Raw genomic sequence first — 25537 nt, forward strand, 5'->3', positions numbered from 1 at the left:
CTCACTGGGATCAGAGGATTTTGACTGAGGAGAGGTCAGAAGCTGTGATTGGAAAGTTATGTCCAGATTGCTACTCCACTGGCCAGTTGGACGGATGTGTGGGATTATGTCAAATCTGCACTGTATTGTTGCATTTTAGTCAAATTACTCCACTCTCATCTGTGATAATAGGTACACACAAACACGCTGACACACACACGCCGCTCTACTTACTTGCATAATGGATTGAAATTTGTCTTTGCGGACATAGAAACAGGTGTTACTTTGTTTAGAATGATTGGAGCCGATTTGGGCCTTGCGTGTGCGTGTGTGAGCGTGTGTGCGTTGCATTTATCTCCTGTCCCATCTAAAAACTCACTGTTATGTAAAATCAACTTGTTTAAAAAAGTAAATTATGTACAGCAGAGATAGTGGAAGAAACACTTTATTGAAACCTAATTTATGTTTGTTTATTCATATCAGAATTAAAAAATGTTACAGGTCATTTTCAATGACCTCCCTCAACACATAAATGACCAAACTTTTTTTGTCAGTATTGAGCTCACATTTCGTTTTTGTCCACTGAATTCTTAGTTCTAAAATTTGCAGGCTCTATGGCTGTTATTCGAACTACAGATTATACTCATGCATTTTCATTTGCCCGCCACCGCAGACACAAAGGTGTGCAGAAGTGGATCAAGATCTCTCTCTCAAAGTTAGACCAAATTCTAATCAAACTGTGAAACTTGGCGGTGCTGATCAAATAAAAACCAAGATTTTGTTGCTGTATTTTCTATTTCTCGCCTCAAACGTTGCCAGAAACACATTTTAGTGCACTGTTTGGCTGTTGTACAAGAATTAGTGAACAAGAAGTGGGTGCAATATTGTTTTCAGTATTGTAAAAACAGATGCTGGAAAAAATTGAGATCGAACGGTAACACAAAGAGGTGATGAAGATGTTGTTCTCGCGCTGCCTGTTTCTCTCCTCAGATGTTTTCGGATACATATTTTAGCTTAATGTGTAACTGTAATCAAGATTGTTTGTTACAAGCCAGCCGCCATATTGTTTCCTGTGTCAAAACAGACAAGCTTGTATTATGTCACCCACAACCCAAGCATTTATTGGTCTGGTGTGCTGCAGTGCGTTCTGGTAGTTGTAGGTTTTCAACCTCTTGAGCAGAAGCGAATGCCACAGCCCCGGTTTCTCTGTTTTCTCTGGTCATGTAGCACCAATTTCAAAAGTATTTGCATCTTTCTACTTTTATGAAAAGACCACATTTGTAGCAGTGAAATTCTTCTCTATGAAGCTGTTTTTGTCCCTTTAACAAAAAGCATCCCTTCCTTCTCTGTTTCATACAATTTTCCACCTCAGAAAAAAATGTCCTGTAGAACAGTGGTTTCCAACTGGTGGGTCACAGTCTAAAAGTGGGTCGCAGGTCCATTCTGAATGGACCGCAGCTGACTCAAATGTGTCAAGTTTTACAAAAACACACTTCATACTTAGGTACAGTGAATTTCTGGCACAGAGCTTTTATTTTGAAGTGCCATTTCTGTAGTTTGGGAGTGAGTAAGTGATAAATGGACAGCTACTTAACAGAGACAGCAAATTAGCTCAATGACATGGCCAAATGCAAGTATTACGCTTAATGTATTAAACTGTGTGGACCTTAAACTGATGACTGAGGAGAAATCTGGGCCCCGTGGCTGGACCAGTTGGAAACCACTGCTATAGACTCATTTTGACTCGAGCCAGTGCTTGTTCTCTTCATCATCCCCTCAACTGTAAATGACTTCACTTCTTCATGCAAACATACTGTCACAAATACAAACATGAATGCACTGCAACATGTACACACACTCCACTATAGAGCACAGTTTATCTGACATCACCCAGTTAAACTAATACTGAGTTGTGACTTATTTATAATCACACAGTGGCAGTATGATAGCTTGATATATGGTATCTGAATTATTTAAATGTGGTTCTAATCATTTTGTTTGGGAAGTTGTACAAATGGTGAAAAAAAATAAACACGCATGTACAATGCTCTAATTCACATGTACACACTCTCACCCTCACAATGGAACCAGTTAATTAGATTTTATTAACATTTATTTTCTGATTTATTTTTCCTTTTGTGTGTTGTTTTTGTTCTTCTATCTTCATATTAACTTCAGAGCTCACACTCCAGGTATTAATTCCACAAATTCAAGGTGCTTTTGCGCCGCTTTGAAGTGTCCCAGTAAATGCGTGTATGTGTGCGGGTGCACGTGTGTGTGTGTGTGTTTAATGTTGCCGATTGTATCTGTGCATGTTGAATTTTCTGATGTTCTGCATTCCTCTCAATGCCTCGACAACAGGCTGAGGTGAATACACACAGAAACTCAAACGCAAACAAAAAGGGAAGAGCATCTTACTCATGCAAATTGTTTTTCCCTTCTTCCTGTTGGTGGATTTATTTGTGAACAAAAGAAAATAAATAGCCTGCTGCTTTATCTGGAGCTGCTATCATAAGAATGCATTCTAACCTGACTCTCCCTCTCCTTCTCAGTTTGTTCCTCGACCAGTACAGAGCCAGCCTGGTTGATGCTATAAGGAGATTACTGCAACCCAACGTAAGTGTGTGTGTGTGTGTGTGTGTGTGTGTGTTTGCCTCTGTGTGCCCACTGTATATATCTCTGCTTATCCCCTTCGTCTAAATCACCACCCACTCTTCTCAATCATAATTAGGCCTCGCCCAAAACCCTATACACATTAATAGTCTGACAGGATTAATATCATGTAATGCTTTAATGCTTATTATGAGCAACTTGAATGCACCACTCTGATCTCCGTCTCTTTCTCTCCTGCCTCCCCTTAATCATAAATCCGAGGCAACTTCTCCCTTTTGGCCTCGCGATAAGACCCCACGCTGTGACAGCCAAAGCAAATGGGGGGGAAAAAAGCAAAAGGCTGGAAGAGATAGGGTTGAGGTTTCTATTCATCTGAGGGAAGAGGGGTGCGTTTTAAGTACAGAGGCCAGCCTGGTATAGGGAGTATCTGTTTATGAAAAAGAGGTGAAAACAGCACTGGAGGGAGGAAGATAGGGGATAGAAGAAGGAGGAGGAGGAAGAGATGGATGGAAAAGACGGACAGTGAGAAGAGAGAGAAGGCGAAAAAAATTGATTTGTCTTTATTTAAAATCCCAACATGGATCTTGTTTGAAATCTTTTATATATGACAAACTAGAAACATGTAGGTTTTGTTGATTTCAGTTCGACGTCATTAAAGGGCCAGTTCACCCATTTACAAAAAACAAAGCAACAAGAAAAGGCAAAATTTAAAAGCAACCTTTCCTCTCATAAACACTGTGTCTGTGTCTTGGATTAGTCCACAATAGAGCTCTGATCAGGCCCGACTCAAGCCCGATCCACGGCAGCAGTTTTGGGCCCGAACCCAATTGAAACCCCAAATTTCTACTGTTAAAAAAAAACCAAAACCACATTATATTTTATATATTCTGACACATATTTTTAATATCAAAACATTTATCACAAGCTAAGGGCTGCTGTGTCTCCTCACACTACTTCTTCTTATCTTTCTTCAGTTGTTTAAATAGTTGGTCGTCATGCACTGTGGTTCATGGTGATGCAGCGCGCAGATGATGATCTCCACACATCTCTTCCACTGCTGGGGAGGCAAACACTGCCAACTAAGTCGCCTTGTAGCCTCTCTTCCCCCCTCTCGTTTTCCATCCTTCTCTCACACAAGCTGTCTCTCCCTCAGATCTTCACTACATTGCGTCATTGTTCCGTCACTCTCCCACTCCCCCTTCTCTGTGTTTCCCTCTTGATGCGGTCGATTAAAAACACTACTATTTACACATGAGAACAGCCAGTTTAATTGGATAAAACAAATTGGTAAATTGTTGAGAACCCGACCTGATTCAAGCCCAGGATGATAAAAAAATTACAGCCTGGCCCAAACCCTGCAGGTCGAGTCTGGCCCAGTCGAGCCCGGGCTGTGAATCAAAGCTCTAATCCACACACCTCGCTGTGACCTGTTTTCACTACAACTACTTTCTACAGAAGAAATAGTCTCAGTGAAAACTGCTGACCACATGTTCTGTGGATAATCCGGCACAACTGGGCCACTGCTTCTGGGAAGAGATGTTGCTGTTGTATTTCTTAAATGTCAGTTTTAAATGCTGTCAGCACTTCAAATGAATTTCCATTCACTTCCATCTTACTGGGGGTGGAAGCAGAAATCAGCGACAGACATCTCAGAATCTGGGCACATATAACTTAACCTAGCTGCTTAGTTAGACACCACAATTTGGTAAATGAGAAAATATGTTTAGAAAATAGGTGAACTGACCCTTTAAAATCCAGTTTCTTTATTACAGTGGTCACAAATGACAGAGATAACTAGACATACAAAAGGATTATATTATTAATATAGCAGTCAACAGTGACACGCGTTTCCTCAGCTGACATTTCATACAGTGACATGCGCAGAAACACCAACAACCTCAATATATGTCTCGGTTGCAGCTGAAGGCAGAAGCTGCTGTTGTCGAATGACAGACGTGACATCTGGCCATTGTTGTACATCTGTGTGTTAAGTCTCTCTTCATGTCTCTGTCTCTTTAATCCAGTGGAGATAATTCAGGGGCTAATATGATTTGAGTGTCGGCCATCAGACTGTCGCTGCCACAACAAGCTTTGCCAAATATTTAATAATTTGCTAAGCTGATTAAGCAATTAACAAAGCAATTAATTCTCCCATCTAATGGCACTAATTTGTTGTTTCTGACAAAGGTGGTCCATCCGGTGGGCTGGATCCCCTTAATCAGCTGATTAGTGCTGGGAGGAGCTGTTTGTTTGCTTCTGCTGTGTGTTTTTAAAGAGAGAGGGGGATGTGGGGAAAATGCAACTGGATATACTGATGAAAAATCATCCGTCAGGCGTTGTGATCTTGCGTTGTGTCAATGTGCGTTTCGTTGTGTGTATTTGCTGTTTGTGTGAGCATCCGTCTTTGCTCCATTTAATTAAAACAATAATAACATGATCAACATGAAATACAACTGAAAGCTGAAGGATTTCAAAGAAACTTTGAACCTGTTGGTAATCCTCTTAGTATTTGCAGGACGTCTGTGATGCATGTGCACAACTGTCTCTCTGTCTTTCTCACACACACAGACACACACAGTCCTGCACCTCACATACACGAGCAGACAGAAGTCACACCAACACATGTTCATATTATATTTCTGATTTATTATCTCATGTACTCAGTGAAAATCAAAGGAAAGAGAGACATACTGGTAAATAACAGTGTATGTATATGTGTGTGAAAAGCATGTGTGAAGTGGCCCATAACTGTACTGTGCCACTTTATTCACTGTCCAACTCCTCTCGTTCTCCATCCAGGGCACGGCGTTGGTGTTTGCTCCACAGCGAGGTGAAACTCTGAGACTGTTTTGTCAACTGGCCCAGCAGGCCGGACTCTGCGCCGCTCAACACCAGCAGTACGATGCTCAGGTCTGGGATGTTCACTTAAAGGTAAGAAGTATAAACAAGAATAGAAAGACACTCAGACAGTCAGCATGTCTCCAAAACACTGCATCTCGTAAAGTAATTTTGTACAGAGATCACAATATAATCCAAACTAATGCTATCAAAGTCTGCAGACAAGGTGTTCATAGAATCAGTCATATAAATGTTTGTCTACTTTCTCGCCATGAGGAAAGTTTCAACCAAGACAACAGTAGTAACAAAATGTTTTGGTCAAAATTAAAGGATATATTTAAATTATTTTCCATTCCATATTAATACTATACTAACATGCCGTATGTTTGTTCCTCGTGAGGGAGCATTTCTGCTCTGCATGCACAAAATGAGGTCTGCGAGCACAGCGCTGTGACAAGTACGCACTCGACCCTCCCTAAAAGCCCGTTCAGTTCTGCTCAACACTTGCACGATGTCAAAAGTAGCATGATGCGAAAACTTGCATTTTGAGACTGGAGGCGGGGACAGTGACTGGGGTCTCCGCTCCTTTGATTGGTCACTTTGGTCACAGCAGTTTATTTTTGCTGACAGAATCATCAGACAAGATGCCGGAGGAGAAAGAGGTAACTTAACCGAAGAAATTCTACTCTGATTTCTACTTTCCAGACTCTCTCTGGTTTCTCAACCGTCTTTGACTTTGCCTAAATGTGAGGAACACCACCTCTACAATTCCCTAACCAAAATGTTACATATTTGTGTTGACAGCAGTGTCATATATGATTCATGTAGTTTTCAATAGTGCTAGCCATGGATGTAACTCCTGCTAGCTAGCAACTTCTGCAGGGAGTGCTTTCAGCCATTAGCTAATATTACTCTCTCACTTTTTTAAGTGCAAGTGATCAGTCTAGTTGATGTTGTTTTCTTTCTTTAACTTTGTTTTGAGCTCCACAAAATGAGCTCATGGTATGGTAGACTAACGTTAATGTTCCTCTGTCATGTGGACTGTTAAGGTTGGTTTAGAAACCAGAGAGAGTCTGCAAATTAGAAATCAGAACAGAGTATCATTGGTTAAGTTACCAATTTTTCCTCCAACATCTTCTTGTCTGATGATTCTGCGGGCAAAAAGAAACGCTGGTGTTGAAAGTGACCAATCAAAGGAGTGAAGACCCTAATCACTGTCCCCATCTCAAAATGCAACTTTTTGCATCACGCAAGTGTTGAGCAGAACCAAGCGTGTAGGGAGGGTCGAGCACGTTTGTAGGGAGGGTCAAGCATGCGCTGTTCTCGCAGACCTCATTTTGTGCGTGCAGAGCAGAAGTGCTCCCTCGCGAGGATGCTTTTCCACTTGCTGATACTGTTGTGTGTGCGCAGGTTCTGAGACTAATTTAACACACTGCTACTGTGAGCTTAGTTTCCAGAGCTCTTACTTGCTCTCCTCCTGAGAATGGTCTCCATGTAGCGGGGAGAGGTGGGCGACTGCAGGATGGCTAGCTAGCTAATTCTTGTCTCATTGGCATCTGATAAACAGACAGAAAGCGAGAGCAGGATGAGAGGCTAAGGAAATTAGCGCGCAATACACGGCTGTTTTAAAGACTAAAGAAAATAGAAAATCAACAAGTGGTGGTCAATGATGATATAAATCAAAGTATGGGAAAGACTGCAGGGACAGCAACATGCAGCAGCTTAATTTACCTCAAAAATGTATTTTTTTTTATTCAGTCTATTGTATATGTAATGTACATTACAGTAAGTACACAATCAATTGTAATATCAAATAGCAACACTTAAAAAACTGTAATACTAGGGATGCAACGATAATGTGATAACTGATAATTACCTGCTTCTCATGGCCGATAACAGATACGATAATTTCACATTTTTGTGTTTTAAATACACCTCAGGGTAAGAAGGGCTCAGATGTAGTGAGAAAATATGGCTATCACCGTCCCATGATGGACTAGCCTACAGCTACCAAGTAGCAGAGTGATGCGCTATCGATTTACCGCACACATTAACACTCAACTCAGACAAACGGGCAGCTGTGTCTCACACACAAACGCAGCCAGACAGAGACGTGGTCAACACTGGGTTGCCGGGTAAAGATACAAATAATCACTAACTGTAACATCACATGGCTAACAGTTAAGATAAGTTTAACAACAGAGTCAAGCCCTTTAAAAGCTAACAGTAACGGGTGTGTAGATGCTGCCCTTGTTAAGTCAATGAAAGCAGTCTGGCCTCATATTATTAGCTATGATTTTAATTATCGGAATAATGCATAATTATAAAAATGTCCCATTATTGACCGATATTTTATTAGCCCGATATATATCATGCATCCCTAAGCATACATATCAAATTGGCACCCAGGAATCATGATAGTATCTAACTGAGAGATCAGCATATTGTCCCAGGTCTCGCAACTACACTGTAAAAACCAGGGAATCCAGAGTCTGATGAAGCCGCTCATTTTGCTTTACAGAAGCCAACAACATGTGAGTGTTGTATTAAAATAGACGTGGATAAAATGCCAGTTATTACAGTTAAGTTGCTTTTTCAAAATGTGCAGAATCTGTTGCTGCATAATGAAGAAAGCAGCAACAGTCCAGGTCGAGTCATGTGCACTCAGCTTTAATAAAAACTAGCAGATTAGCCTGTCGTTTGATGTTTAGAGACACTTTGTGAGGCACACGGGAGCTAAAACAAGCTGCCTTAACTCGGCACCGTGAGGGAAACAAAGAGAGGGAAGGAGAGAGAGGGACAGAGAAAAGAGAAAAGGAGTGACAGAAAGCACATGAGTAGGCAGTGTTAAAAGAAGTGGTTTCCAGCTGTTAACTCCATTACACACAGCTACAGAAGAACAGGACAGCAAGGAGTGGGCTAAATTGGTGCACACATTCACCTGCACTGGTGGGGCAATTGGACAGACTGGTCATTAAAGTGCCTGTTAAAGTGGCTCAAACCTCAGCGAGGAAAATCTTCCTCCTCTCTCTCTTTACCATTTTTCCTTCACCAAATTTAGTTTTACATTCACTCACATTCTATACTAAAGTGAGTTTTTCAAACTGTACTTTGAGTGAGCACACAATTACAGGTTCAAGACAGGTTTAAGGCTCAGGTCAAGTCGTCCCACTCCACATCTGACACTACCCTGCAGCAAGAGGGTCGCTGGCAACTGTTCTCATGTGATACTGTGAGTCTGTGCAAATCCTGCCTCTTAAAATGTTCGTTAATATACAAACAATTTGAATTAAAAAACATTTTTTGTAGGAAACATAATGCCAGCCAGGTCACATTTTATTTATCAATGTAACAGTGAAACTGTACCCTGACTAAGAATTTTCCTTGTTGACAAATAGTCATCATTTTGGGCCATTAGCCGACTAGTCGCCTGCACGTTTATGATATTAATTTAATTATTAAATGATACATTTTGGGTGGCGCAACACAATGGTTTGAGTTGAAGGTGTGAGAAAGAATATCAGATCAGGACTCTGTATCAAAAGATACTCAATATTAAATAATAACAATATTCAAATAAATGGTATTGGGAGTAGGGACGGGTCCCGAAACCCGGGACTAAATTATCAAAGACCGTAGTATTGATAAGCTCTGATGGTATCGGTTCTTTTATCGGTACTTTTACACATTTTGGTTTAATTCATTATCATCCTGCAGCCTCACCTGCGCTCTGTGCCTGGGCTGACTTCCTACACATCTACACACACACTCACACACACACACACACACACACACACACACACACACACACACCTCCTCGACAAGGTGGTCAATGAACAGCTGAGTGGTCGCGGTGGAGACAAAGTGAAGAAAAAAAAAATTACTCAGCAACTGCACTTGTTACTATAAGTGCAATTAAACCTTAGCGAGTAAGAAGCCAATACTTAATCAATACATGTGTTCAGCAGCATGAACATGTAGACAGTGATATTCAATATGCTCTGCCCACAGTCTCTCATCCACCCTCACTAACGTTATGTCTTACACAAGGATAGCACACTAGTTTGGCTAATAGTATACTGTTACTAATAAGCTTAAATGACAGCTGTCTGTATGTAGACAAACTTAGTTTGACAGTTAATCTTAAAATTGGGCAGATACTTTTAAACTTAGCTACTGGCTGAGACAAACAGCCTCTCCTCCCTCTACCAGTGCTAATGATACCTGCACGCAGTGAATCACATCAGCAGAGAGGGAGCAGGACAGAGGACAGGAGGACTGACTTACAGTGACTAATAAATACCAAACTTCACTCAGTATTGTGAAGTCAGGAATATTATTAGATAGTGAATTTGATGTTGTAAAAATTACTGTTGCTGCTCTAGAAACAACAATTTGTTCTATTTAAAATATTCAATAATCCTGTTCTGATTTTTTTTTTTTTTTAAATTGACACATTTTCTAAAAAGCAATTATTTAGAAATGAAAAAGAACCAATAAGAGTATGGATAAAATCTTAACCCTAATTACAGGCAAAAAATACTTGCTCAGGCCATCCGTACTTTTTGCTGAAGAGCTCACTGGCTAAAAAATCTCATCTAATATAATGAGTTTGTTTGCTTTCCTCACTTTCGTTTCTCTTCTTGTGCACTAAGCTAAACTGCCAATCAGAGCGATCAGAGGGTCTGAAACAAGTTAACATGCTGAATGGGCTGGAAAACAGCTGGCAAGAGCTGAGTAGAGCCAATGGTGACGGACACATCACAAAAACTAGGGGGACAGACGCTCGCGATTGCCCAACACTTACTGACAGCCGAATATCGGCTTGGTGTGTCAGGGCTTTAAGACCACAAAGGACCTGCTCTGTTCGGTGTACACTTACTCATCCACGCTGACATCCTCTAACATGTGTGCAGTACAATAACATCACATTTCATGAACTTAAAAAAATGTTGTCAGTAAGTACAGTTCAGGAAATAATGACATTTCTCAAAAAAGAAACTGGCAAATCAAGTTAGTGGTATATTAATGTATTTTGTGCCGAGTTTTATTTCTACATTTAGTGTGTAACTCCTGGTGAATTGAGGACAAAATTAAGTTTAATCTTCTGTTCAGTCTCCTCTCTTAGTTAAAACTGGGAAGAAAATGGACAAAATAGGTCAGATGAAGGGATTAATATACAGTACAGGCCAAAAGTTTGGACACACCTTCTCATTCAATGCGTTTTCTTTATTTTCATGACTATTTACATTGTAGATTCTCACTGAAGGCATCAAAACTATGAATGAACACATGTGGAGTTATGTACTTAACAAAAAAAGGTGAAATAACTGAAAACATGTTTTATATTCTAGTTTCTTCAAAATAGCCACCCTTTGCTCTGATTACTGCTTTGCACACTCTTGGCATTCTCTCCATGAGCTTCAAGAGGTAGTCACCTGAAATGGTTTTCCAACAGTCTTGAAGGAGTTCCCAGAGGTGTTTAGCACTTGTTGGCCCCTTTGCCTTCACTCTGCGGTCCAGCTCACCCCAAACCATCTCGATTGGGTTCAGGTCCGGTGACTGTGGAGGCCAGGTCATCTGCCGCAGCACTCCATCACTCTCCTTCTTGGTCAAATAGCCCTTACACAGCCTGGAGGTGTGTTTGGGGTCATTGTCCTGTTGAAAAATAAATGATCGTCCAACTAAACGCAAACCGGATGGGATGGCATGTCGCTGCAGGATGCTGTGGTAGCCATGCTGGTTCAGTGTGCCTTCAATTTTGAATAAATCCCCAACAGTGTCACCAGCAAAACACCCCCACACCATCACACCTCCTCCTCCATGCTTCACAGTGGGAACCAGGCATGTGGAATCCATCCGTTCACCTTTTCTGCGTCTCACAAAGACACGGCGGTTGGAACCAAAGATCTCAAATTTGGACTCATCAGACCAAAGCACAGATTTCCACTGGTCTAATGTCCATTCCTTGTGTTTCTTGGCCCAAACAAATCTCTTCTGCTTGTTGCCTCTCCTTAGCAGTGGTTTCCTAGCAGCTATTTGACCATGAAGGCCTGATTGGCGCAGTCTACTCTTAACAGTTGTTCTAGAGATGGGTCTGCTGTTAGAACTCTGTGTGGCATTCATCTGGTCTCTGATCTGAGCTGCTGTTAACTTGCGATTTCTGAGGCTGGTGACTCGGATGAACTTATCCTCAGAAGCAGAGGTGACTCTTGGTCTTCCTTTCCTGGGTCGGTCCTCATGTGTGCCAGTTTCGTTGTAGCGCTTGATGGTTTTTGCGACTCCACTTGGGGACACATTTAAAGTTTTTGCAATTTTCCGGACTGACTGACCTTCATTTCTTAAAGTAATGATGGCCACTCGTTTTTCTTTAGTTAGCTGATTGGTTCTTGCCATAATATGAATTTTAACAGTTGTCCAATAGGGCTGTCGGCTGTGTATTAACCTGACTTCTGCACAACACAACTGATGGTCCCAACCCCATTGATAAAGCAAGAAATTCCACTAATTAACCCTGATAAGAACACACCTGTGAAGTGGAAACCATTTCAGGTGACTACCTCTTGAAGCTCATCGAGAGAATGCCAAGAGTGTGCAAAGCAGTAATCAGAGCAAAGGGTGGCTATTTTGAAGAAACTAGAATATAAAATATGTTTTCAGTTATTTCACCTTTTTTTGTTAAGTACATAACTCCACATGTGTTCATTCATAGTTTTGATGCCTTCAGTGAGAATCTACAATGTAAATAGTCATGAAAATAAAGAAAACGCATTGAATGAGAAGGTGTGTCCAAACTTTTGGCCTGTACTGTATAAAGAGAGAGACCACGGATGACTTTTAGTATAAATGGGACAAACACTTGTACACTGTACACAAGTACATTGAATTGAGGACTGGCCTCAGGTTTAAAATCCTAAAGGTGGTGGTTTTAAGCATAATTAATTTTAGAAAAGGGACCAAAATTCTAGGAAAGAATAAAAACTAGGGACTTTAAGGGGAGAAAGAGAAAAGGAATTTAAGAAGGACAGAGAGAGAAGGAGCTCCGGTGGCGTTAGAGTGGATGCTGCCATTGACTTAAATCTAAAAGAAATACAACTTTGTTTGAGAAAGCTGCGGAGAGAAATGATTCGGCCTCAAGGCCACAGAATACAGTCATTGAATAATTCTAATGGTTCAGCACCTCAACTGCTTGGGAAAACTGCCACTCAGACCTGTTTAGTGAGGAGAGTTGCCTGACAACAGAACATGAACAGTGAAATTCAGACTAAAATTGATATGGGATTTTTTTTTTTTTTTAAAAAGGGACCTGAAAATATGTTGGGTTTTCGTTCCTTTCTTTGGCATGTAAGGGGACTATCAGACCTTTCAGCTCACTCTTGAAATGCACACTTCCATCTGCGTGACACACACACACACAGTCACACGTACACACACATGCACAGTGGGGTCAGGTGCTGCATGTGGATATGAGGACAAGTTGAAGTGCCCCCCTCACATCTGAAGGTGATTAAGTCTCCTCCGCTTATCTTCTGATGAACACTCTGAACAACCCGTGTGCTGGTTTGTGTGTGTGCTTGTATGTGCCTGACTGACCATTCTAGACACACACACACACACACACACACACACACACACACACACACACACACACACACACACACACAAACTGTGCACACACACAGCTAAGAAACAAGCTATATCACAATCCCGCACAGACCAGACATCACTCAGACAGCATATTGGCTAGACATTACACACAAACACACCTCATGATGATATCACAGCGAAACATACACTACCATTGTGCGTGCACACACACACACAAGCCCCCAAATGAGCAGCTGCTACTCATTTGCACTACAGATTAGCTTTCTTCAGCTATATTTACTTTCAGTGGGTGGATCAGAACACAAGAAAAATGCCTATCAGAACCGACAGTGGAACACACACTATGGATTTTCTTTCACTGTGGCTTAAAACAATCAAAGACCAAAAGCACGTGTATCAATTTTGAGAAGAAAAACAGGAACTGAAAAGCCTACGTGCTCTGTCTTTAATACTGACGATTCTAGCTGTTGCAATGTCTCTAATTTGTGAGCAACGCCTGCTTAAAATTAACTTTTACTCTCAGTGCCCCTGTTTTTAATGAGTTTGAATGAATGTTTTACATTTTGTAAAATGTTAAAATGTGTCATTAATCTGTTGATTTGATCAGTAATTTTTAATGTTTCTAATAACAACAACAATAATAATAATAATAAATTAAGCCTACACATCTTTAATTTTTTTAACTAAAAATGTAGTAATGAATAAACACATTCTGTAACCTGCTGTAACTTAAACAAGGCACAAAATGAAACGTGTAAGACACTGAAAGAGCAGAGTATCAGTTTACCAGGAGGACACTGCATAGTGTAGCTTAAATATTTGTGACATGCTGGTGTAAACGGTGACATGGGTAAAGTCAGTACAAAGATATTAATGAGTCATTTTTTACCACTATCAGTATAACATTATTAAGTAGCGGCCTAATCGTTGACCAAACGTAAGTCGACCAAAAACATCATAAGTCGGAAAGATTTCATTGGTCACTTAGTCGCAGAACAAAAAAAAAAAAGTGCAACTCTATTAGAAGCTGCGCCTTGTCAAAATCAATCAAAACCTATAATCACTGGACCATGTGTGAATTTAATTTGAAAAGACAGACACAGGAAGTGTCCACATTCAGCAGTCAGACAGGAGTCAGGCTAATCTCCAGGGCTGGTACCTGCGGTTATTCCACAGGCTAGTTAATAACATGTCGGGCAGGAAATCCAAAGTGTGGGATCATTTTGAGAAAGTGAAGGACGAACCCAAGGTGATATGTAAACTCATCTTCATTGGTCGACTACAAACATGACGTATCATCTGAAACATGGAAGTAGCTACATGCCCATTAGCCCACAGCGTCATTAACAGGCGGCTCGCTCAGTGTGTGACGTGCACTTGTAGATAAAATATAGGCCTATATTAATGAAGGTTCATTAGTACGGTTTTGTATTTCTCTGTAATGTAGCACAGTGTTAACAATGTTACTGATACTATTCTTTCTCACACCTTCAACTCAAACCACCAAAATATATCATTTAATAATTAAATTAATATTGTAAACATGCGGGTGACTAGTCGACTAATGGACCTAAATGACGACTATTGGTCGACCTGGAAAATTCTTAGTCGGGGGCAGCCTTACTATTAAGGCAATCCTAAACACTAGCTCATAAATTAACAAATACTAATATTACAGTAATATTATTCATTATGCATAAAAGGATATTATTAGTTACTCTTAGACAAGGACATTTAAACTTAGTGATCGTTCTGTGACTCCAACTTGCTCTCATCTAACATCAGTCACCAGCAGTCCAGCACAACTGAAACTGGGACAGTGTGATCACACGTGACAGGTTTACAGATACACTAGCAAGTCAAGTCAAAAAGTCAGGCATCCAAAATAGTTTCAAAACTGACCCCAAAAAGTTGAGTGTCAGATATGCCCAAGGTAACTGGCATATATCACAGATCTACAACAAGTTTGGCAAACCACCTGAACGTCTTGCAAAGTATCCTTTGTCTCTCGCTTCAATCAATCACGAATATTTCTCACTGAAGCTTCCATGCCCAAAAACTGATATTCAGTATTCAGGACAGGCAAAATCAATGTAAAACTAGAAAGGTACTCGAAGAGCTTAGACCTCCACCAACGCCAATAGTCCAGTGTTCTATGATATGCAAGTATAAGCACAACTACTACATGTCTAGATGCACAATATTATACAATTGGCTATGTCACTATTGAGCCGTACTGCCATCACATGCCATGTCTTGCAATGTTAACAAAAGTGACAATCTATGTTTCCACCCTGTGATTCAGATCCACTCCTGGCCTCTCCTTTAGCCCACCCTTCCAGCAAGTTTCATTCAAATCAGGCCTGAATCCTGCTGACAAACAGATAAACAACACTGAAAACAGAACCTCCTTGGAGGCAATAACCAGACTGATGTTCAATGAAATTCACTAACTCTTCAAACAACACCGTCACTGGCTCATTGTCCCAATACATGTTGTTTACGAATCATTAGTATCGACAGCAGAGCTTTGTAAACCTCTACGATCATCTCATACCACTGATAAACTGAGTTATCACCTGACTCTGGCGTCAAGCTAGCACCACACTTCCATCAAAACTGAAATCATCACACAACAATATCTTGTAATTGGTTGAGTTTCCTCATCTGTCATTTAGGCCAAGTTTACTTCTGTTCATTCTCCCACAGCGACTCACAAGCCCCTCCATCTGGCACCGACGCCGTTAAACAAACGTACCCCTGGTAGCTGTGAGTGCACTGGCATTCCTCGCTGTGCCAGATTCGACACACGTCAGATTTGATTTTGTTTGGAATATGCCGCCTGTCTTAATGTTTGCTTTGTGTGTGTGTGGGGAAAAAAAAGAGCAGGGAGTGTTTTTAGCCGTTCTTTATAAACCATCTCTAGACCCCCAGCTCGCTACTCTGCAGTTTTCCAAACATACACACACTTTCGCCCTCACACACACACACACACACACACTCGAGGGACTGCAGACAGCAGGCAGGCAGGCCCGGTGTGCAGCGGTAGTGTGTGTGTGCGTGCATATGTGTGTGTGAGTGAGTGTAAGGCGTGTGCTGGGACGGGCAGACAGGGCTAGCGCGTTATCCTCTTATCCCCACTGTTGTGGAATAGAGAGGCAAGCAGCTGGAGGGACTGCAAGCAGCCTGATAATGCCAGCGCTATTTTCTAACCCGCCATCTTAATCTTGTTACTCAAATGGTTGTGAAGAGAGAGTCATGAATTTTAATTTCTCTCAAACACACACATACACGCAAGAGAGTGTGTGTGCACATGTGTAGATACCCCGTCTCCCTCACATGCATAAATAGTATCCCCACTGTGTCCATGCACTCACACTCATTTCCCTGCCTCCTTCTTTTCTGTCTCCCTCCTTCACTCTCTTTTTCTCTCCCCCCCTCAGCTGCCTGGCTCCCCCCTCCCTCCCCCCCTTTTCTCTGACATATCTTCCTTCACCCTTCTCCACTCTCCCTCCCTCTGCTCCCCTCTATCTTCCCATTTCCTACATCACGACCCACTTCTCTATTTATTCAAGCCTGTCCTTCTATCCCTTCCTCTACTCGTCTCTCCATCCACCCAATCCCTCATTCTCTGTTTCCTAATCCTGCCGAGAGAGACCCCAGACATCCGGTTCATCCGTTCCTCCCTTGTCTCAGAGCCCCCTCCTCTCTCTTTTTTCCACCTTGTTCACTTACTCTCCCGTCTATACAAGCAGGGGAAGAATAAAAAAAAAAGAAAGAGGCAGAGAAATAGAGAGCACGAGAGAGGGAGACAGAAGCTGGGGCGAAAGTGGCAATAAAATAGATGACTTGCACCTTGGAAAGGAGGAGAAATAAAAAGAAAGAAAAGATTGTGGGGTCGGTGGGGTGGGGGGTCGCGTTGAGAGCCGATTTAGCCAGCCACCCATGAAGCTGATTAGGCAGCCTGCGATCAGGAGGAACAGCTTTGCTTGTTAAACTTTTCACCTCTGCGAGCTCTCAGCCCTCACCGCGTTAAGGCCCCCTCCCTCCCTCCCGCTCTATCCCTCCATCCCTCCATCTATCGCTTCCTTGCTCCTTCCGCCTGGTAGAATTTGAATGTGAATGCTGGCCGTGGTCCCCATAGCAGGCTTAGCACAGGGGGCAGGCAGCTGCCCCTCCACGCCCAACCACCCCCTGGGCCGTCTGCTCTCGCTCTCTCTGCCTGCCTCTATCAGTCTCTCTCTCTAGGGGTCAGAGGTTCAACCACCGGCCGGTGCCTGGAGGGATGGCCACAGGAAGATAACGCACATGAAGGGCACTGGGGGAGAAAGGGAGGGACGGAGGGAGACAGGGAAGAGGCAGACACGAGCAGTTTGGAAATGAGAAAAAGGCAGAATGAGGAGAAACAGTGTGGAGGTGAAGATCTCTGACTTTGTTAGGACGAGGAGTGACGAGACGGGAGAGGGGTGTGTCAGGTAGCCATTTATAACATACAAACTGATTGTTCTGTGACAAGAAATGTTCAAGATCACCACTTCTCTGCTTTTACACCTCCAACATAAACTACTGTAATACATTAATAATTAACAGTTATAAAGTAATCTACCAGGAATGCGTTGCAGATAAAAGTTGGGCCAGTTTTTTGTGGGATAATAAAATAGTTTTAATTTTGTATATTTAAGTTTAATTCTGTTGAAATCATTTTGATATATTTTAAATTTCCCTTTAAAGCACTTTGGTCAACACCTGTTATTTTTAAATGTGCTCAGTACATAAATGTAACTCTTTTTTTTTTTTTTTTGCTGGGTCCTCTGTGTGGGCACCCTGCTGTGTCAGCACAGTGGTCTCATTGAAATGAATAGGGGATTGCGTTTTTTCATGCAGTGCTAATGTCAGCCTGAACACGGCCTAACAACCACCCAGAGGAAGCTTTAAATACTCTGATTATTTCAAATGTCCATAGTCCTGTTAACTCTTTGTACTCAACCGCTGCTACATGCTACCTGCACAGACACTCTGCATATCACGTGTTTATAACTGTGTGCGCAACTGTCCTGTCAAAGTATTACAGTATATTTGTCTCAATACAGCTGAATAAAGTAAGAGATCTGAAGGGATTGTAGCTTCACTGAGATCTACCTCAGAGCAGAAGAAAAACTTTTGTTAAGGAGAAGTAGTTCTTCTTAAAAATTAATGACTTAGCCCTATATAAACTGTTAGTTATTAGCGGATATCAAATTAACTAAATTAACTGTCATGTTTAGTCTTGATTTAAATAAATGTTTCTACATGCTCCAATATCTGCATCAAACTGCCCAACACATAGTTGGAGTTTCACCCACGCCACCCAACGAAACTTCTGTTTCCAGGATAACTGAAATGCTCACTTGAACTTTGGCTCATAAAATTTGTCTTTACCTGCCGCTGTTTTCTCGGGAGTGCACGACCGCTACTGTGCATGGCGATGGCTCAGTCCCTAGCTACTTCAATCATCAGCGCCGGAAAAAAAAGGATGTGTTAATTAATTTTTTACCACTTGTCCAATCAGGCAAGGAAATGTTATGTGCCTCGGGCAATTAGGAAATCGAAACACAATTAAAGGACTTATAAGCTGCTCTGGATATTTTGATGCTGGGAAAAAGGCCGCAACTTCATGATTTTCACTACTTCCACACAATGGCTTGATTTGTTGTTAAAACAGCACACGGTCAGCGTTTGAGTTCGTAGTGTAATTAGCCTGATGGATGATCACTTCCGTATTACTTACATGCCGCTGACGGGAGTGAATTTGAGGTCAGTCTGAGTTTCTGTTTGTTGTGGAGAAACCTTTTCACACAGTCCTCCCCTATCCTGGTCTCACCACACACATGCACACACAGACAACCACACACTCTCACATGAGCAGACCCACTAAACTCAGTTTCATAAGTCTCTGATCATTTGGCCAGACGCTGGGCGAGCTGATTAGCTGGTGCATGCCCAAACTGCCAAGTCTGCTTAAAAGGGCACGGAGTGGGCATCCCACAAAGCTCTGTGTGAGTGTGTGTGTGTGTTTGAAAGTGAGAGTATTTGTGTGCGCAAGAGTGTGCACACTTGAGCTGGAATTAATTAGTCAGTTAATCGATTTAAAGTAAATGAAGAAGCAACTATTTTTCACGCAAAGGTGTCAATTTTTCAAGCGCTTCTCAAGCGTTAGAATTTTCTGCTTTTTCTAAAAGTCTTACAGTAGGAAATTGCAATCACTATTTTCTGAGGTTTTAGGGATCTAATAGTTAATAGATTAATTAAGAAAACAATTGGCAGATCAATCAGTAATGAAACTAACTGTCCATTTCAGCCTTAATCCATTTATTACTGCAGCGCCATGTGGCATACTAACCTTAATCTTAATGGTGACTAACAAATTATTAGTATTACTGTGCATAAAAATCCATAAAAGTTTTTTTGTGTGTCAAACTGGTGTGATTTTAGGCCTCTAAACCAGAAATCTGCAAACTAGGACGAACAGCAATTTAATAAGGAAAGGCATAAAAACTTCCATTAAGAGGTCTGCTGTGGTGATATTTCATACTAACTGTTAAAGTGTTCTTTTTTAGTTTATGATACATGTATCCACAGTTGATGTGCGGCCCATCTTCTTCAATAGCGTCTGCTTTTGAGCTCTACAGCGTTCTTTAATTACACATCTCAATCTAAACTGTCATGTTGCAGGTTTGATGTTATTGACAGGGTTTTTTAAATTGAAGGATCTCAGAAAATACTGAGAAAATTAGAGATTATTACCTCACTCACTCAATTTTCACAGTAATATTGATCCATCCCAGAGTAAACTTGCGTCATTATCTACGTGACATTTGTTAATCTTGTCACACGCTACAGAAAGGAGCGCCAATCACAAGATCCCAAGCCCATACAACAGAGTCAACCTTTGCATTATGCCCACAATGGTTTATACTTTGGAAACAATCTTAAGAATAACCCTCTCGTCTGCCTTCCTACTTACAAGGATGAGATCCAGGGGTGCTACACACATATGCAGGGTGTTCTGACAAATTGAGCCACCAGCTCAGAGAGACCAACCAGAAGTGATTGCACTGGACTACTACCTCTGTAAATGTAGTCAAAAATAGAATAACTCATTATGTCAGGTAGGAAGTATCTATGTGATCGAAAGTATGGGTACATCCTCTGGAAAAAATTTCATGTCTTAAATGCACTGCAAATGCTCACATCACGTTGGTAGGTCATTCTGAATGGAAGCTTTATTTTAGAAACCAGACAGCAGTGAAAATGCCTTTGCAACTCTAATCGCCAACTGCCACTTGTGTTCAATAGCAGTCCACCTCCATGTTTTGATGCACATGAACTGTACTCAAGACCACCTTTTTAAAACTGGTCTGCTTAATTTTAGTAGCATGACATTGGAGAGGTGAGCAGTTGCATGCAACACAGACCCAAACACACAGTCAGCATTTTAAATCCCTAGGCAACCATGACGCCCCAAAATACAGATGAAATCAGACAAAATATTCCACCAAACTGAAATACGTATAAATACTGTGTGTAGAATTTATAGTCAGTGTGGATAACACTTTGCATGATTGTTTGTTTTTCAGATGCTGACAGAAGGAAAAGACGCATATGATGAGAACATCCACTACCCTCTCCTCATCACCTTGACCAAAGGACCTCAACCTGTCAGCCACATTCAGTAAACCAAAACAAATGAGCCCTCTGCTCCACACAGTACCACTCCACATGCTTCTGGATATGTGAGACGGAACGATGCTACAGAGTCATGTCAACAATGTGAACCACAAGCGATCACAAGTGAGGAGGAAGAATTGCACTGAAAGAGCAGTATTAGAAAACAGTAGGGTGCATTTGTCTCAGTGTCAAGTGCTTAGTCGCAGAAAGCAAATCAAGCTGTGGTCATATCTGAGATATTTTTCATACTAATACTGGCCACTGAGAGGATTTATTATCAGATGATGCATGGCTTTGGAGAATATTTGAGCGTGCATGTTTTGTAGTGGAGTGTTGAAGAACGTCTCATTTCCAAAGCAGTGGGGATACTTTCACTGTGGCTGAGGAGGAAGAAAAGGAGAGGCGGATCTACTCCACCCTAGTATGTTTCAACCATCTGCCATATGCCAAATAACTAATGTCAGCCTCCACAATATCACCCGGCCCTTTAATCAGTTGGCCTGTCACTCTGTTGACCAATCACTGCTCGGATCAGCTAATCACTCATCCCTTAAGTTAATCAGCCATCCAGGAAAGTGAGCCACGTTGCCAAACAGTCATCTGACCAGCCAGACAAGTAACCAGTCCATTCAGTTACCTAATGTGGTGGTTAATCAGCCAGTAATCCATTCATCATTCCAGCCAACAATTCAGCCACATGTGTAGTCAGTTAACAGGTCAGTCATTAACGTGGACATTTCCTCCGTCAGTCCTACTGTAGCTGTCAGCTATTCAGTCAGTTGGCCCTCTTTAACCAGTCAGTATTAACCTATGCCACTGTGTTTCTGGCTCCAGCATGGAGGCCAGCTCTAATTCATTAACCATCGCAGACTGTGGAGCAGCTCACAGTTTCCTGTATTTCTCTTTGTTCCCTTCTTCCCCCGCTTTAATTTCTTCTAATATAACTCATTCATCCCAGTCAGAGGTCAGTATTAAGAATATTTTGTGCATTACTTACAACAGTACATTAACATATTAAGGCGCATTCAGACGAAGGAGCAACTGTTGCTGCCCAGGAGCTACAGCTTGCATACTCATTTGGGCTGAGCAACGTATCAGTATCATGATTCATGTCATCTTAGATTCTGAATATCATAAGTGTTGTCTTTCTGGCTTTAAAGGCTGCATTGCAGTAAAGTGATGTAATTTTCTGAATTTACCAGACTGTTCTAGCTGTTGTATTATTTGCCTTTATCCACTCAGCCAGTATATCCACATTACTGAGGATTAGTTATCAAAAATCTCAGCGTGTAAATATATTGCGAAAGCACCACGAGTCAACACGACAATATCGTTACAATCTCCATAGATGTATTTTGTAAAACATGTTGAAATATTTGATTTTCTCCATATCGCCCAGCACTAGTACACAGCAACATCACATCCTGCTTTACTGCTAATTTGTTAAAGTTTTAAACTGCCACAGATCAAAGTCCATGCCGTCATGACCCCTCCAGGTTGCACTGACAGCAGTTGATAACAAACATATTTGGTAACGGAAATGGGACTCACCAGCTGAAGCCTGACTCGTTCACAAACATTCAGCAGGTCCTGCGGCAGCTGCTCAGCGCTCCTCGTCTGAACCCACCTTCAGGAAGTGAGTCTAAAGAGAGACAGAGAGAGAGAACACATGCACATCAGTGTGATGACTCCTACTAATGGCATTTATTGACACGTGACCCCAATACTGTGCAATAGATTTGTTGTTGTTTTTTAAATGTGTGATACACTGTGTGGAACAGGATTTATTTGCATATTTTCTTTCCTTGTTTTTTTATAATGCAGCCCTCTTGAAAATCTCTTACCCCCCATGTCCACTGGGTGCAGACAATCTACTGCCGAAGTTCATGATTGGCAGGTCTATGATGAGCTACATTCACTTTTGAATGTATGTAATGCCTATTAATTTAAAACTGCATTCACTTCTTTACAAATATACAGCAAAACTATATCACCTGTTTATGTAATTTCTCTGATAAAAAGGGAAGGAATGTCACAGTTTTCCTCTGCTAATTTAAACTACAAAACAAAGTATCTGTGATCATAAACGAGCTGCAGACATGTTTCCAGTATGCATGAAAAACACAAAAAGTGTCTGCAAACAAAACACACTTGAATAGAAACCAGATGCAGTCACATCCAGTGGACATACGGGGTTAAAATAGGATTAAATATTGATAAACTATGTGCAACCATAGTTCTTCAATCTCACCAAGAGCAGAAACCTTCACACATTTCAGACCAATTGCTCCTTCATGTTCTGTTGGCATTCTTTTCTATCAGCACAACTAACTGTTTTACTCAGGTCTTTTTCCATGCATTTATCGGTTTCTTGTTTCTTGTAGTATTAAAAAAAAAAACGCCAAGTGTCAGAGGATCACCTGAGCCTAAAGTTGTACCTATCACTAGTAAAGTGTTTCCATATTTCACTGTGATCCATTGCTGTATGCAACAGCCAAGAAGCTATGCAGTATCTCTCAGTGGCTGCTGTTTACATTCCTCATGTTGAAAAAAACATAATCCACCTTCAGAAATGAGCGGTATTCCCTGTGTGTAACTACTCAGAAAAGTAAATTAAGCCAGTTTTATCAGTGGTCTCAATGCTTTGAGGGCTTAAATTGCATTGCAAAAAACGGTCCCATTGCAAAGGTTTAGAAGTGTGTTTAATTACATTTTTATCTGTAATGCAGTTTGCTGTATACCTTTGATATTTGTGGGCTAGCGCATAAATACCATCCCTACTGTGACTGTGTGTAGTGACTTCATCACTGTCTGCTGTGACATCACCACCACTGACTGTGGTGTTTTGTAACACTTTGGCATCAGGTGCCACGGTTTACTGTTGCTGCTTCTTGCAACATCACTGCCTCTGTCTCCACCTGGTACACAAACAATCTGCTGTGATCAGTGCTCGTATAGGGCCAGTACTCGCTGGCATGCAGTACCAGAACTTCCACGTTTACTCTTGGGTGTGACATGACTTTTTCTTTCGTGCCGGCACATCTCACAAGCTGCTGGTAGTCTTTTTCTGCCCTCTCCATATCAGGTTCTCTGGGAGATTCAGAATGGCCTTAAATGAACTGCATTACCCAGAGGGCACTGGAGGCACTACGGGATGCTCACCTGTCAGCTAGTCTAAGTACCGTTACATGACAATAACGTTGCCCTGGCTGCAAAAGTGTAGCACAAAAACAACACAAACAGAAGAAGACAGCAGGCCGAGAGCAGCAAGCTAACATTAGCAGCAAAGAGCCCATTGGTGTATTGGTAAACGTTATCATCAGTAAAACCACCTGTGTCTGTCGTCACCATTAGTGATGAGACGACCAGACCACCTAGAAAATTAAGTAAAGATTCATGTCATTCACCTGCCACGAGCAAACCAACCCATGAAACACCGATCCCTCACACGCCAACATGTGAATAAGTACTGGCACTTTTTTTTCCCATTTCGAGCACTGGCTGTGATGTCACATTTCACACAGTGATGCCGTCACTTCTTGTTGTGATATTAGTGTTGTGTGCTAGGACACTTCTCACTGTGACATCACCAGACATTTAACGAATCCCTGGTGGTCAGTGTCACACACTGGCTCAGGGAATGTGAGAAAGCGGGAGTTCACGCAAGAGGTTTACGCAAAGGAATACTTCACCCCATGATGACCATTTGTGTATCAGTTACTCACCCCGTGTTACATTTGATTTGTTTAGGAAAACATGCATTTTCACTAAAACTGTTAATGTATGTGTGAGACCGTTTATACAGAAGTGATTTAAATATTGCAGTTTGAGTGAAAATGCATGTGTTTAGTTAGTACTGAGCGAGTTTTGCTGTGTTAAACATGGTCCCCTATGACTTCACTTTATCGAGAATTTCCCCCACTTTGGATTCTTTACATGCATTGATGAACAAATGATAATGTGTGGGGTGAAGTGTTCTATTAAAACAAGCAATTTATTAAACTATGGTGAACAAGACAATAAGGATGGAGTGAGTAGATCAACAACGAAAGCAGCGAATGTGTTTCCATGTGCCTGTCTGTGGCGGTGTTGAAGATGCAAAACCAAAAGAAGATTGCTCAGAGTGGATGTTAGATGTAGGAAGGGAGAGACAGAGTGAGCACAGGGGCCAGCATTTATAGCTAAAGGGCCCAGGTGAGCCTGATCAGCTGACAACCCGCCCATATTAGCAGACTGCCTGCTAAGTTTGGCCGGGACAGTGTTATTCAGAGAAGGTCATGTGCTGTAGCTGAGCAAACATCATACAGGAGTGCTTTATTCCGATAGATTTATGTCACTGTGTTGTGGGATATCTCAGCTAGGCTATTATTTTATTATCAAACAGAATTGTTGGTCATTTTACAGGCCATGTCCACACTAATCTAGAACGACACTGATCCTTTTTCAACCACCAAAACCAGAACTACAAGAAACTTCTCCAATTTGCATAAAGTCGACGCTTCTTCTGTAGCATTTTACTTTGTAGGGACAACAGATACTTTCAAAAATACGACGTACAATTATCATGTGGTTTATATTGTTTTGGGACTTGACACAAGAACAAAACTGTAGTTACTTAAATTACATATTTTAATAAAATCCATTTTAGTGTGGACATGGCCGCATATATTGACATTCTTCGTTCATATCAAATTCCCTCTGCTTCAAAGTAATCAATGGGTAATGAATGTTGTACTTGACAGTCTAAGGGTGGGTGATTTATTTGTGAATGAAAAAAATAAAGAAATTTTCC

The 25537-nt window shown here is 41.4% G+C and overlaps 1 protein-coding gene and 1 long non-coding RNA gene across 2 annotated transcripts in view; one reads left to right on the forward strand and one right to left on the reverse strand.

Moving 5' to 3' along the window:
• camkmt (calmodulin-lysine N-methyltransferase) overlaps window positions 1-25537 on the forward strand; it is a 151563-nt gene extending 126026 nt beyond the window's left edge. Inside the window, exons 10-12 of the mRNA XM_033612891.2 lie at window positions 2532-2595; window positions 5392-5523; window positions 20655-25537. Of these exons, the coding sequence (XP_033468782.1) occupies window positions 2532-2595; window positions 5392-5523; window positions 20655-20753 (295 nt within the window). The 3' untranslated portion in view covers window positions 20754-25537. The remainder of the gene's footprint in view (window positions 1-2531; window positions 2596-5391; window positions 5524-20654) is intronic.
• LOC144458444 (uncharacterized) lies at window positions 5381-22386 on the reverse strand. Its single transcript, XR_013487926.1, has 3 exons — window positions 22297-22386; window positions 6897-6986; window positions 5381-5516 (listed from the first exon to the last, which is right to left on the reverse strand). It is a non-coding gene; the product is annotated as an uncharacterized LOC144458444 (long non-coding RNA).

The sequence above is a fragment of the Epinephelus lanceolatus genome, chromosome 17 (assembly GCF_041903045.1).
Source record: "Epinephelus lanceolatus isolate andai-2023 chromosome 17, ASM4190304v1, whole genome shotgun sequence".
Lineage (NCBI taxonomy): Eukaryota > Metazoa > Chordata > Actinopteri > Perciformes > Serranidae > Epinephelus > Epinephelus lanceolatus.